At 41.6% G+C, this 16,087-nt stretch overlaps 1 protein-coding gene across 1 annotated transcript in view; it reads left to right on the top strand.

Moving 5' to 3' along the window:
- Positions 1 to 390: 390 nt before the first annotated feature.
- Positions 391 to 16,087, top strand: part of N4BP1 (NEDD4 binding protein 1) — a 101,922-nt gene continuing 86,225 nt past the window's right edge. The window contains exon 1 of the mRNA XM_006872574.1: positions 391 to 817. Coding sequence (XP_006872636.1) covers positions 620 to 817 — 198 coding nt within the window. The 5' untranslated portion in view covers positions 391 to 619. The remainder of the gene's footprint in view (positions 818 to 16,087) is intronic.

Raw genomic sequence — 16,087 nt, 5'->3', positions numbered from 1 at the left:
TATGATACTTGTTTTAGATGAGAAAGAAGAAAGGAAGTGAAGAATGGAGGTAGGAAGAAAAGTCCCATTTGCCTGTTAAATTAATGACATGCTAGATAACTGCTAGAACCTTGGTTTCGCCTGAGGTCAATTCTTTGATACTTGGTCAGCCCAGCTCCCCGGCTCTGGTCCTCAATTCCCCGTTTATTAACACATGCATTCACTAGTGACTACAAAGTGTAGTACCCTCATCAAACAACGCCGCCCAAACCACTCAACGGAACCTTCGCTTTGCCCTCAACCAATATGGCGGGGAGAGTTATGACATCTTTCATCGCCCTCACTCTCCCTCCTCCTCGCTGGATGGCGAGACTCGATGACGAAGGTGGACAGGGCGCATGCGCGGCGGTGGGCCCGGCCCGCAGCTGCAGCAGAAGGGTGGTGGGTCTTGTTGCCCGCAGTTACCTAGCTGCTGCGGCCCTAGTGAGATGGTGTAATTGGGCCTGCGGGCTGGCGACGAGGCGGGGGTGAAACGGCCGGGGAGGGTGACGCCACCAGACGGGCTCGGGTGAACCGACAGCACGCTGAGGGGGCGTCGCCGTCACCGGCCCCGGCACAGCCGCGGGAGGCCGCACCCGCCATGGCTGCCCAGACAGTGCTGGATGAGTTCACGGCGCCTGCCGAGAAGGCGGCGCTGCTAGAGCAGAATTGCGACCGCATCGAGGGCCTGTTTGGAGTGAGCCTGGCCGTGCTGGGCGCGCTGGGCACCGAGGAGCCGCTGCCGGCACGCATCTGGCTGCAGCTCCGCGGAGCGCAGGAGGCGGTGCACAGCGCCAAGGTGAGTCCAGCCGCCTGCAGCCTCGGTTCTGTCGGGGCCGCTGGGCGCCCCCCTTTCCTGTTCTGCTGGGACACAGCGAATCGCTGTGTACCTACCTTTCAGACTCTCGAGCTATGTGACCTTGGGCTAGTGGTTCAGTGGGGGGACCTTAGTGTCCCTTGTTGTAAAGGGGCTATGACGAAAGCACCTACTTCCTAGGGCTGCCGTGAGAATTACAGTAGGCGATTTATTGTTAAAGCGTCCAGCACACAGCCTGCGGCAAAGTGCTCTGCGAATGTTGCTGCTCTGAACACCTCCGCCGCCCACCCCAGCCCCAGGATGGTGCCTAGGGTCCTCAGTGTCTACTGTTTCCGCCTCCGCGACACTGGTTCGGAATCCTTTTGGGATCTCCATCGCCTTTGAGAGTCTCAGAACATCTAAATAGTATTTTACACAGACTGTCAAGATGAGATATTGACTTTTTAAAATAGTGCTTAAAATAACATTCCTAGATTGGTATTCTGCAAAACCAACGTTTACAGACGCTAATTGCACATAAGACGTTATGCTAAATGTTGTTGTTGTTGTTGTTAAGTGCCATCGAGTCGGTTCCGACCCATAGCGACCCTGTACAGGGTTTCCGAGGGTGTAAATAGTAAAGTATAATTTAATGCAGCACTTAAAAACTCGATTAGATCGATTTTACAATCCTCTTCTTTTCTTTTTTAAGTAGCTGAGGAAACTGAAACTCTTAGGAGGTGACTCACCTATTCTAAGTCAGCATTGCAGCTTCAGACACACTCAACACCTTCCTTTATCTCACCTTCCCCACCCCCAGCCAAAAAAAAACAACTGAAACACATGCCCCTCCTCCCAGGTACCAAGTTCTTTCAAGTTTTCCAAGTTGGTTGCGGGGCGGGGGGGAAGGGGGAAGGGCAGGATTCCCATCTAGGCAGTGTGGCTGCAGAGCCTTCATTTTTGATCCCTGCCTCCCAGGGGATTGGGGGGCTGGGTATGTAGGGCAAATTTTGAGATCGTTTTGTTGTGTACATTCATTCTACTTAAGTTGCACAGTACCATCGAAAAATATGATTAGTTGCAAAGTTTGAGTTTCATAATAAAAGCAAGCATCTGGGCTCTTTTAACTTAAAATTTGAAGATGTGGGGTCAAGTTTGCTTTCCTTTTCTTAATTGTTAAAGTGAGTTGTCTTACTAATTCCCACTCTTCTTTCTTTTTCCTCAGCCTCCCAGTTTCTTCACTCCCCAGGTCTAAAAAGTTTGACATGACTTAAATCCTGTTATTTCTCTCCTGTGTTTACTCCTCTGCTGTCCACTGCCTTGGTTACATTTAAGATCTTCATTCTTGGTATGTGCCCCTCCCTGGCTTCCTGTCTTCATGTCATTCTTACCTCCCTCCTGGTACAGCCTATGTTAGACTAATCCTTTCACAAAAAGTCCTTCTGCTTCAGGACCTAACAGAACCTCCAGTTGCCTGTTTCATCCTGTCCATCATATTTTCCCAGTTTTCTGATTTTGCAACTCTTCAGCTGTGGTCAAACTGGTCTCTTGGTTCTGCTTTTACTCAGGACTCACTCCAGGCATTGAAAGCATTTCCTTTGCTCTAGAGAAAAACCCTGAACCTCCTGTCAGACTTAACTAGTTCTTTGGCTGTTCCTGCCACACAGTTTGTTGATGTTAAGTGCTGTTGAGTTGGTTCCACTCATAGTGACCCTGTATGGGGTTTCCAAGGAGCAGCTGGTGAGTTTGAACTACTGACTTTGTGGTTCAAACTAACCTTATGGTCCAGTACATTATCTTATGGAATCACAGCAGGACTCCACAGTTTGTTGTAAGTTAATTAGAAAAGGTGTGTCTTACACAGCTAGGTAATAGGTGTCACCTTTGTGATAATGTGTTACTCATATCCCAACCCCTCCACTCCTCAACCCCCACCCTGATTTACTGTAAGAGTTAGAGCCACACCAAGTAAAGGCTTTTTTGTTTTTGTTCATTAGTTTTGGATTTGTTTCACATTTGTATGTGAGGAGGAGAACACCACTAACTGGATTTTGCATAAAATTAAGCAAATGTATTTCAACATTTAAGTTAAGCTATGGAGAAAATTTGAGGAAAGGAAGAATTACAGTAAGGAAATGAGGGTCAACCATTCTGAGACCCACTTTGCCTGTATTTAAAATGCTAATTCATCTGTTTGCAAATACTAAAGAGGACAATGAGATTTAGTTAGACCTTAGTGGGAAGTGAGATTGGGAATAAGGATAGAAAGTTGTTAAAGTGCTATCTAGTGGGTCCTGACCCTAGAGGAGGGTGTCCGAGGGTGTTAATACCTGATTACATCCAGCTCTCAATCCAAAGGGTATTCTAAATTATAATCTTATAGAAGCATATCAGTCAGAAGCACTTTTAAGTTAGTAATTAAATGCTAATTGTTGTTAGTAGTTGTGCCTTCTGTTGTTAAGTGCCATAGAGTCCATTTGACCTATATCAGCTCTGGTAGCCTAGTGGCTGTGAATCTGGTTACAAATCTGGCTGCTGTCAGCATTTCAAAACTATCAGTGGTTCCACGGAAGATAAGGCTTTCTGCTCCCGTGAATCGACGCCACAGTACACAACAACAACCCTTACAGGGTTTCCAAGGAGCAGCTGGTGAGCTTGAACTGCAAACATTGTGGCTCAGCAACCGACTTTGCATACCAGGACATTAGCCCACAGTAGCACACCAGTCTCTCCTGATGTGCCTTCTAGGGCAGTTTTTGAAAGGCAGTGTTACCACAAAGGAAAATTTGTTGGAGGAAGCTACTGAGAGCCAGAAAGATTCCTAGGTACTTGGCCTTCCAGGTGAGTGATGAAACCTTGAGAGAGACCCTCATGCCAGGTTAGGGCATGGGGCCTTATAAGGCAGGAGTGAGTCAGGAGTTGCCTGAAACACTGTACAGGATGATTAGGAGGAAGGAAGATCTGACAGTGGGAGGGATAGAATTACATTGTTTCAAGTTGGCCTTGGATGGCTACAGTGGCACTGTAGATACAGGGAGTCCAGGGAAAGGTTTAAAGCACTGGTGGCAAGGAGTTGCTTATGGGACCAATGCAGCTGACACACTTAAGGAAAAGTTTCTTAGGTGTACTAACTTGACCCTTGACTTCAAGGAACCAACAGTCTAGTAGTAGAGGAAACAAACATAGAAGTTTAGTGTAGTACATTTAATAATTGAATTCCATTTAGTCCCTGTTTAGGTCCTGACATTATATTGAATAAACTTTTTGTTGTTTGGTTTCATTATTAATGTCTTATTGTTAGTTAAGTGCTATCAAGTTGTTCTCCTGTATAGGATTTCTGAGGAGTAGCTGTTAAGTTTGCAGTTCAGACCTTGCTGTCCAGTGCTTATTAGCATCTTTTTAAATAGGATCTTTAAACATCTTTGAGCAAATGCTTGTTAAGTGCTACTTTGAATTGGTTTTGACTTGGTAGCAACATTGTATATGGTTTTTAAGGAGCAGATGGTGGGTTTGAATCACTGACCTTACAGTTAGCCGTCTAGTGCTTATGCTTCAGCATCACACCAGGATTCTGTGGTGTAACGTTTGTTGTTGTTGTTTTGTTAAGTGCTGTGTAGTCAATTCCAATTCATGATGACCTTGTATAGGGCTCAAAATTATGAAAATGAATTAGATATTACGAAACATCCTGAAGGAATGAGTCACTGGTCCTGGGGGCTCTGGACCATAGTTTTGGGGGACACCAAGTCAATTGGAATAGCTTAGTCCACATAGACAATGTTCTACAGCCTACTTTGATGGGTAGTGACTGGGATCTTAAAAGCTCAAGAGTTGGCCATCTAAGGTATAACAATTGGTCTCTACTTGTTGGGCGAAGAGAAGAATGATGAAAACTGAAGATACATGGAAACAGTACAGTGGACTAATGGACCACGTGACCATCAGTCTCCATGACCCTGAGACCTGAACTGGATGATGGCTGCTCTGAAAGGGATCATATTCCAAGGTCCTGGATAGAGTGGGAAAAAATGTGGAACCCAAAAGCATAAAAAAAAAAAAAACCCCACACACACAAAAAACAGGCATATTGGTCCGCTAGAGCCTTGTGGAACCAGTTACCCTTTATATCTGGAACTGAATTTACCCCCAAGACTGAATTTCCAGCCAAGCAAATGATAGGTATATATAGGGTAATGACAACACTAATGTGGAACGAACACCATAGAATGGCTATATTAGTTAAATGAAATAAAGCAGACACTGGAGTGCAAGAGGAAACTGTAGGCAAGGAGAGCCACACAGGGTCTTGTGACTATATTATCGAATTGTGGTACCTGGGTCTTTATACTCTTAGATTTCCAGTATTCTTACTTCTTGCCATTCCTCCCTGCCTCCAACTTGCTTCTGTCCATAAACGGAGAACATGACTCAAGATTCTTCCGGTTAGTAGCTAAGTGCTTAATCACTGCTACTTGGTGGTGGCGGTGGTATGTCTTGGAGTCAGTTCTGACTGATAGCAACCCTGCATAGGGTTTCCGAGACTGTAAATCTTTATGGGAGCAGAAAACCTCATCTTTCTCCCATGGAACAGCTGGTAGTTTTGAACTGCTTACCTTGAGATTAGCAGCCCAGCTTGTAACCACTACACTACCACTGTGCTACTTGTTAAGTGCCCTCAAGTTGATTCCGACCCATAGTAACCCTTTTTGTTGTTGGTAAGTGCCGTTGAGTTGATTGCGACCCATAGCGACCCTGTATAGGGTCTCCATGGAGTAGTAGCTGGTGAGTTTGACCTGCTGAATATAATAGGTAAATGTAGAAGATGTGTCCTATCAGTAAAAGGGTTTCTATTTCTTCCACTTAATAAGAAGTCTCAAGCCACAATCCAAGTTAGAATACTGATTTAGGAGCTATCAGGAAGACTGTGTTTGCAGTTTTATTGGCTTTTTCCTCATGATTACAAAATGGCTGCTGTAGCTCCAGTAATCATGTCCTCTTTTCAAAGAAGGAAGAAAGAGGAAGCAGTACTTTTTCCAGGAAATGCCAACAGACTCCTGTTTGTTGACTGGAACTATGTCATGTGGCCATATTTTAGGGCAGTAGTTGCAGGGGGGTGGGTAGCAAAGGGAGTGAGGGAATGTTCAATTTTAACAAGGCACATTGCTGCCCTGAACAAAATCGGACTTCTGATACTAAAAAGCAGAAAATCGATATTGGTAGGCAATAGAGAGTATTGCTACATCATATATAAAGTAAGCAATGAGTTCATTTATGTGACCAGTGGGATCAGAACATTGGCTCAAGGAGCACTGAGGGAAATGAGTATTAGAGGCACTTAACCAAGAACCTTGGAATTAGGTAACTGTTGAATATCCTGCAGGCTAATGAAACCAGAGCCGCTTGGTTATCGTTGATACCAGACAGAAGCTTTGAACAATATAAAAAGTACCTCAAAACAAAGTAGAGCATATGTCAGCAAGCTTGGTAAAGGGCAAGATAATAAATATTTTAGGCTTTGCAGGCCGGCCACACAGGGTCTCTGTCTCATAATTTTCTCTATTTTAACAATGTTTTAAAAATACAAAACATATTAGTTCAGAGATTGTAGCTCCTACCATATATGACTTTTTAAACTTGTTAAATTAAAATTCCATTAAATGTTCAGTTCATCAATTATATTTCACGTGCTCAGGGGCCACTTATAGCTATTGGCTATGAGTTTGGTCAGTGCAGATATAGAACATTTCTGTAGATTTATTAGACAGCATTGCTCTAGAGCTGAAATAAGCCTTGAGTAGAGTATTAGACAATATTTTAATATGACATTGAAAAGACATTCTTTTACCTTATTTATTTCTAGGGTAGTTGTACGTTTTGTTAGATAATTTATGATCACAAGGGGATAAGCTATCTCCAGACTGTTGATTGAGCTACATACACAGGCTGATCCAGTTATATTTGGGGTGCGACAAAAAGTGTTAACTAATAATGCTAGAAATTAATCCACCTGGAAATTTCATAAGGAATCTAAGATTACTTTTTTTTTTTTTTTTTTTTTTTGCTATTTTGTTCCTTTTGAGAATATATACAACAAAACAGACATCAGGTTAGCAGTTTATACATGTAAGTTTAATGATATTGATTACATTCAAGTTTTTGCAACCATTTTTTGTCTTTTCTGTTGTTTTTCCCTCACTAGCACAAACTCACTGCCCCCTGTGTACCTGTCTTACCTTCCGTGTTGCTGATACCATATAGATAATTCTTAAAAGAGCACAATGCACAGGCCTACTTAGTTTTTTTTAACTAGTTAAGGTACATTAGTCAGTTTTAAGAAGACTTCAGGGAACTTTTGGCTTAAGGTTTTAAATATTATCTTGTTTTGGAGTCAGTTCCAACTCATAGTGACCCTGCACAGGGTTTCCAAGGCTATAAATCTTTACGGGAGCAGAAAGCCTCATCTTTCTCCCGCAAAATGGCTGGTAGTTTCGAACTGCTGACCTTGGGTTAGCCCAATTTGTAACCACTACGCTAAAGATGATCTTAGGGCAATAGTTTTATGGGTTCATTCTATGACTTTAGAAAGCCTAGACTCCATAAGAATTTAAAATGATTTTATAATTTTCCCCTTTTGATTAGAATCTTAGATTGTATTTTCAGTAGCCAAATTTGTTTTGGTTTTAATCACCCTTTGTGGCTCTTCTACTCCAAAGCTGGGAAATCAACTCATCCCTTCCCCTCCCAAATAAGGTCATCTCCACACATTTCAACTGCAGTATCTATTCGTTTGGGTACATTCCTCTTTCCAAAACTGCTAAAATTTTTGGCTTGCCATGAAGTGACTTACTTTATGGCATATAAGGGTGGGGCCCAGTAAGAAATGACATTACTGGGATTTCTAAGCTCCTATAACTTCATGAGGCAGAGATCATACATGCCTCATTTCTCCAGCTTCGTTATGAATTCTGACACTAGCCATCCCTCCCATAGCACTGTATTTCTCTGTTGGATTTGATGATTGTTGGGATGTTCATATTACAGCTCACAGACAATACTCAGGATTATGGATTGATTAGGAAGGTGGTAACAGGTTACAGCTGAGGATCTGGAAAGCCCTGGAATTCAGTGCAGTTATTTGGTCAAGACAACCTCTTCTTAGCTGTACTTACAGGCTGACCCCTGACCCTCAGTCCCTGGGGCCTTTTGAGTCAGCCCACCCTCTGCTCTACTCCCGGAAAGTGTTACAAAATTCTCTGGCTCCACTGATAAGTTCCCAGAGGCACCTTGCTTGCCAGATTCCTGCCCCGGGGCTCACCTTTCTTGTTTCTGGTTTTGGTGAGCCTAGCTCTTTCAAGTGTCCAGAGGCACTCTGCTCCTCCAGCAAGCCTTTTGCCCAAAGGTGCTTAGCTCCCCACCCCATGCTCCCTTCGCCCCCTCCCACCCCTCCCACCCCCCAGCCAGGAAGCCCACTATGTGAGGTTTCTTGCTGGTCTCCAGTTCTACTACTGCCATTTGTCTACTGTTGCTTCTTGCCATCTCTGGTGTTAACAGCTCTCTTGCTTTCTACCTCTGTCTAGGAGGTTCTCTGTGCATGGATCCCAGGTTCAAAAGATGTTCTGTCTGCTCCTGGTTCTTTATTTCTTGGTGGTAGTCTGCTCTGCTCCCTTCTCTCTCATCTCTTGTGATTCAAGCAAAGACTGTATGGGTGCTGACTTAACTATATACCCTCCAACCCTGCCCCCGCCCCACCCTGATCTTGCCTCCTTAACATACAAGTGTAACCAAGCATGTGGTTGTTAGGGTCTGATTTTTAGTGATCCCTATGCACAGCAGAAGGAGACACTGCTCAGCAGTGACTGGTCCCTTCTGACACTGTGTCCCAAGTATGAAAGACAAAGTCTGGCCATCCTGGCTTCCAAGGAGCACTCTGGCTGTATTTCTTCCAACACAGATCTATGTGGTCTTTTGGCATTCCATGATACTTTCAATATTTTCCAACATCATAACTCAAATGCATCAATTCTTCTACAATCTCCCTTATTCACTGTCCAATTTTTGCATGCATCTGAGGTTATTGAAAATACCATAGCTTTTGTCAGGTGCACCTTAGTCTTCAAACTATCTTTGAAGAGCTTCAGCATTTTTCTAAAGCGGTCTTGTGCAGCAGATTTGCCTAGTGCAATAAATACGTCGTTTGATTTCTTGACTACTACTTCCATGAGTGTTGATTGTGGACCCAAGCAAAATGAAGTCATGGACAACTTAAATCTTTTCTCCGTTTATAGGGATGTTATTTATTGGTACAGTGGTGTGAGGACTTTTGTTTTCTTTGTGCTGAGGTGCAGCCCATACCAAAGGCTGTAGAACGTGGTCCGTGTCGTAGCCATTAAGACTATGGTCCCGAGCCCCAAGGTCTGGTATCTCAGTCTCTCAGGGTGTTTGGTTATGACTAAGAGTTTTCATAACTTTGTCTTCTGTATGCTCATCTATAATTGTGGATATATATACAGCATAGAAAGACCCATGTAGAAATATCCTATATTGTCAAATGGGTATAGTCCCATTCTCCCTCCCACACTTATTCAGCTTGCATGTCTATCTATGCAGTCACTTGCAAATTATTGTTATTGCAGGACTGTGCATGTAGTAGTATTTACCTCTTGCCTTTAATTCTTGCACTCTTCTCAGTGTCTTCCTTTGCCTTCAACAGTTGTCCTTACTGTGCATTTCCTTTCCTTTCACCAACATTTTAATGTGTCTACCAACCAGTTAGTGATTTACTCTCCCCTCTCCTCCCACCCATTTATTTTTGTATAAAGACACTTTGATTTTTTATAAAAATGGTTTCATACAACATTTGTCCTTTTCTGGTTGACTTATTTCACTCAGCACAATGTCCTCCAAGCCCATTGATGCTATGAGGTATTTACAGATCCATCATTATTTAACATTGCATAGTATTCCACTAGAGTCCTGATGTAGCACTGTATGGTAAAGCAGTGGACCACAAGGTCAGTTTGAACCACAAGGTTGGCAGTTGAAACTCACCAGCTGCTCCTTGGAAACCCTGTTCCAGGTCGCTATGAGTCAGAACCGACATGACAACACTAACAAGTATTCTACTGGGTATGTGTAACATGGTTTGTTTATCCATTTGTTTGTTGATATGAATAAGGTTATGAATATGATAGACACCCCTGAAACTATAGCCATAGTCACCCTTCAATTCTAAAAATGAACTCGTCCCCGTCTCAACTTTTAGCCAAACAATAGACAAGTCTAGAATGTGAACACCACCAGAGAAATAATGCCCTGTTTAGTACAGAGAAATCATTTGAAATTAAAAGGACAGGAAAGAAAGATGAATGGAACCAACAATCACAGGGAGGAAATGAGATGAGTGATATAAGATTATGGGGATTGTATTTGGTGACAATGAAGCAAAATGAATTGTTGAATGAAAAACTGATTTGCTCTGTACCCTTTCAATGAAAACAATTGGTTGGTTAGTTATGTGCTGTAGAGTTGGTTCAGACTCATAGCGACCCTGTGTGCAGGGTTTCCGAATCTTTACAGCAGCAGAAAGCGTCATCTTTCTCCCATAGAACAGCTGGTAGTTTCGAACCGCTGACCTTAAGGTTCACAGCCCAATTCGTTACCACTACACTACCAGAGCTCCTTGAAAACACAATAAAAAATTTAAAGCACAATAAAAAGTTAAAAAGTAAGTGTCATCAAAAAATTCTTTCTCTTCCTTTGCATTGATTCTGGTCCTGTTCAAACCTGATTCAGAATGTTTTTATTTATATACTTAATTTCCATTGTGATACTAACATGAAGTTTTGCTATTGAGATGCACTAAAAATATTCTGAATGAAAGAAGTCTTAATACAAAATGATGCATACTGTATGTCTTCATAAGTTTCAGACAAAGAAAACACATCAGAAAAGTGGTTATCTTGGAGGAGTAGAGGAGTAGTATGGGGTGAAGGAGCAGTTCAAACCCACCAGCTGCTCCTTATAAACCCTGTACAGGGTCACTATGAGTTGAAACCGAGTCTACGGCACTCAGCAACAACAGATGGTATTAGACGATGTTAAGGAATTATTGCTCATTTTTGTATAATAATGACATTTTGATTATAATTTTTTAAAAATGTGTATATGGTATCACCCGATCTTCAGGTACTTGTCCTGCTGTATTAGACCACTGAAATAAAGTGAGCACCAGGGTACAAGAGACAAGGAGCCACTCAAGGTCTTGTGTCCAAAATACTGTTGAGGCTCCCTGGATTGGCAGTACCTGGTTCTTGATACCTTAGATTTCTGGGATTCTTACTTCTTCGTATCCTTTCCTGTCTACAAATCCATCTCTGTCCATAAATGGAGGTCTGGCTGTTGAGTTTTGTTCTCCCAGATATTCTTTAGGTACACCCCTTACTTCTAAAGTACGTTGGGAAGGATGGTGAGTCTGGTAATGTGTTCTTGCAGAGATTCATGGGTCCAGGGTCAGTTGGAAGACACTATATAGATTACCCATGACCCTGTAGTTTTTCTTTGCTTGCATGGAATGGGTCTTGGATGGAATGCTGCTACTGGTACTGTTGGAAGCTGGAAGAATTTGGTAGTTAAGGATAAGAAGCAAAGTAACATTCCAAGAAAGGAGTAATAAGAAATGGAATATTGGCTTAAGGATTTCATGTGTCTGTGTGCTAAAACTGTAGTTGGTGTCCATCTTACTTGAAAATTAGTCATAAATCTGATGTGCCCATTATAAACTTGATTTAATACCAGTCCAACCAAAGTTTTAAAGTTAACTAGTATAGACTTTCTGGTAATGTAGTGGTTACAAAGCGGTCTGCAAACCTTAAGGTTAGCAGTTCAAAACCACCAGCTGTTCTGCAGGAGAAAGATAAGGGTTTCTGCTCCCATAAAGATTTACAGCCTCAGAAACCCTGTACAGGGTTGCTGTGAGTTGGAACTGACTCCGTGGCACGTAACCACCACCACCACCAGTATAGGCTTGGGATTGGACCCAGGGTTGGGGGCAAAGCAGGAAGAAGCCATTTAAAGCCCCATGGAGGGCAATTCTGTTTCAGTAGTTTCATAGTTAATAGGATACTCTATCCGATCCTCACAACCATGAAGAAAGCTGGATGTTTCAGGTGGTGGTGTTGTCCCATTTTATAGATCAAAAGATGGTCTTGGGGAAATATGAGTGACTTGTCAAAGTCCCCCAGTTGGCAAGGAGTGGACAGAGGATGCCACTGGGTTGGGAGCAAGTATTCTTGATCTTGAGCTGTCTTGACCAGGAACTTTTTGGGACCCAGGGACAATTTTTATAGCTTGTGTCCTTGTTTACTTCTGGGGCAGGTATGAGCCCCCACTAACAACAAAAAAGTCCAGATCTCAGGATCTGGACAAGTATGCTTAAGCTGACATCTGAGCAGCATATAATTTCTGATATCAAAAAGTTGATCAGATCAGTATTATAATTCAGTTTTATGAATATGTAATTTTCTATTTTATACAATCAGACAGTAAATCATTAATGATAAGAATTTCAAGTTAGTCTTTCCATGAAGAAAAAATTTTACAGTAAAAAATTTGAATATAGTCCTGGAATGGCACTGTGGGATAAAGTACTAGACTGCAGGATCAGTTTGAACCACACGATGAATGGTTCTAACTCACCAACCGCTCCTTGGAAACCCTATACAGGGTCGATAGGAGTCCGAACCAACTCAAAGGCACTTCACAACAACAGTAATTATATTCTTCATTTATAAATCAGGGAAGGTTTTTTTAAATCAAAATCAAATCATACTGATGTATCTAAGGATTATTCTCCCCCCCCCCCCACCATAGGATTATTTTTAACGACATGAATTTGGACTCATATAAAAATGTTTCTGAAATGCCAGTTTGGGGAAGGGCGGGGGTTGTGTCCTTAAAAGGCTAACATAACTAATTTATGAGACAAATAAGAGCCATGACATGAGGAGAGATCTGCACACCATGTTCATCACAGCACAATTCACAGTAGCACAGAGTTGGAGACAGCCTAAATGTCCATCAATGGAAGAATGGTTCAACAAACTTTGGTATAAACACATATTGGGATACTATACAATGTTGAATAATGAGATATCTGTGAAATACCTATTAACATATGTGAACCTGTGGAAGGACATCATGCTGAGTGGAATTAGTTTCATAATGACAAATATTATATGAGACCACCATTGTAAAAACTCAAGAAAAGATTTTCTTGATAAAAGAAACTTTTTTAAAAATTTTTTTATGGTTACCAGAGGTGGTTTGGAAAGCTAGAGGCTAGATACGTGTGTTTTTTAAAAGTATGAAACATTTTGCTATTTTCTGGAAATTGTGAGAATATAGATTTATGTAAATGCTTATCTTTATAAACCAATTTAAAAGTTCTTGAAGAAACCTTATGATTAATTTACCAATCCCCTTGAAAGTAGAAATATATTTCACACAATTTTACATTCCCACATGAGACTTGTAGGACTTTTCTCACTTTTAGACACACAGACACCTAGAGAGCTTTCAGCTTTGTTTCCACAGTCTGAGCCTCAGACAGTACAGTCCAGAAATACAGACTTTGCTCCAGATTTCAGAAGGGTTGTTCTCTTTTTAGTGGTCCTGAGAAACATTCTCTTAACAAACTAGCAAGGACTGAACCAGACTTACATGAAGTCTGATTCGAAAGAAAATAGATCCCCACTTATCTACCTCACAGATCACTAAATGGTCAAACCATAAAACCAGATCTCTAACAAGAATAAGCACGGGACTACAAACCACAAGCTTGGTAGTTTGAGCCTACTGGCCACTTCACAGGGGGAAAATGAGGCCCTCTGCTCCTGTAAAGATTTATAGTCTCAGAAACTGGGTTGCTCTATAAGTCAGAACCTACTTGAGGGCACTTAACAACAGACCAGATTCATATACAAATCACAAAATTAGAAGAAAAAAGGACTAGGAAAAAGTCTCTTGGAAAATAATGCTGTGAGCCACAGTGAGACAAACTGAGGCTTAAAGAGCTGCTGATGTGCCTTTCTTGGGCCTCCCTTCAGTGGTTATATCTGGGCATCTCACCGACAAATCTATCATTCTGCATTTAAAAATATTAAAACCTGGCTTTCAAGTAGGTAACTCGTGAAGGAGCCAGCATGATTGCAAAAGTGTTTCGAAGAGCATTTAAGAATGAGTATCTGGTAGCATAGTGGTTACGAATTGGGCTGCGAACCTTAGGTCAGCAGTTTGAAACTACCAGCTGTTTTGGGGAAAAAGATGAGGCTTTCTGCTCCCGTAAAGATTTACAGCCTCAGAAACCCTGTACAGGGTTGCTATGAGTTGGAACCGACTCCATGGCACATAACCACCACCACCACCACCATTGGCACTAAAAAAGAATGTTGGAATAAAATGGTTTGCTCCATACAGATCATAAAGCAGCATCATGGAATCTACTTAAAGTAAAAGCAATAGGGATTTGTTGAGTGGTAGAGATGATCTGGACTGGGAAGTCATCCAGATTCACCAGCATGGTGAAAATGGCTGCTTTGCTGGACAGTAAGGAAAAATACATTTTTGTAGCATTAGAACAGCAATGAAAAGTTACAAAGTCATGACTGGCTAAAAGATAGGGAAGTCAAAGGCGAGCTTTTAAAGATGGGGCACAGGATAGGAGGATAGCACATGATTGGCTAGGGATACATATGTGTTCTTCAGTGTATTACAGGTGGTCATAGGACAATGGCAGGACAGGTTTTTCAGGTAACCGCTATTGCTTTCTCCATCATGTGTATTTCTGGAGATCTGTTGTAAAGATATATCGATAACGTTGTGCATCAGGACCCCTTGGATATGTTACCACACCTTGCCTCTATTGTTCCATAGTGGAGAAATCTTCTGAAGTATATTGTGAAATTCTGCACCTGCCAGACCTCAGAAAGAATGCCTCCTTTAGGGTAATATGGTTAGGTGGGCATCAAAAGTTAAGGGACTGCTATTAGAAAAAGCAGCTCTTAAAATTCAGCATGAATTGTAGACTCGTGCCAGTGGAGTTCAGACTGCTTTATTACATATACCTTTTCCTTCATTTAGAAGTGCTTGATAACTTAACCCCTTTCTCCTTTAAAAAAAAAAAAAAATCATTTGGTCACTCTCTTAAACAGTATTATGTACTGGCATCATTGTTACTAGGCTGATTGTCGGCCTGTGTGCCCAAACATCCTAATTTCTGTAATGACATGAGTTCATTAGACATTTATTATTGATTTGTTCAGGATTTCTCAATAGGGACCTTATTGACATTTGGGCTAGATAAGGTTGTGTTGTGGGATGTTCAGCAGGCATCCTAGGTCTCTACTCTCTCAATGCCAGTCGCACCTCCCTCAGTTTGGACAAGCAAAATATCTTCATTGAAAATGACCTTTGAAGACCAAAATTATCCATTTGGAAACCACTGCATATCCATCCCAAATCCAGCCCCCATACTCAGTAAACTTACATAGCATTGTGATAAATGCTATAGTTTGAAAAATAATAAAAATATAAATTTGTATGTGTAGAAAAATAATTCACCACAACCTCCAACCCCTGGAGTTCTGGAATTCTTGGAACATGTGTTGGGTAAAGGTGAAACAAAATAAAGGCCATGAAATAAAACATTTTGTTAAAGGCTAAATAACAGGAGACAGTGAATATGGTTTTCAGGACCTTGAACATTAATCCTATGCAGTGTAGATTTTCTTTATTCCTATTCTGGAATTTTTCATCTTCTTAATGTCCCACTTGAATCTTAGACTTCCTTCGGATTTTTCCATTCTTTTTTTGGATCACCCTTCTAGCATGCTCGTATTGAGATTTATTTTCAAGCTCACTAATTTAGGCTTTCATTGATTCAAATCTGCTTCCTTTGCCCTTTCAGTGTATTGTCCATTTCTGGAACATTTCTGATCTTCTTGATTTTCTGTTTGCAGGTTTCGTATTGTCTCCAATCCTTTATTTCATTTGTTTGATTGTTCTATAGCACGTTTCTGAATTCTTCCTTGCTTTTCTCAGCCTTTCTAACAGTTGTTTGTGTGTTGTTGTTAAGTAGCTGTCAAATTGGTTCTGACTCACAACCACCGAGTATAGGGTTTCCAAGGAGCGAGTGGTGAGCTTGAACTGCTGCCCTTTCAGTTCAAACTGACCTTACAGTCCAATACATTAACCCACAGCACCACACCAAGACTTCAT

Source organism: Chrysochloris asiatica, unplaced genomic scaffold (genome assembly GCF_000296735.1).
Source record: "Chrysochloris asiatica unplaced genomic scaffold, ChrAsi1.0 scaffold00204, whole genome shotgun sequence".
Lineage (NCBI taxonomy): Eukaryota > Metazoa > Chordata > Mammalia > Afrosoricida > Chrysochloridae > Chrysochloris > Chrysochloris asiatica.
The sequence above is the reverse complement of the archived record's forward strand: the minus strand, read 5'-3'. Positions and strand labels throughout refer to the sequence as shown.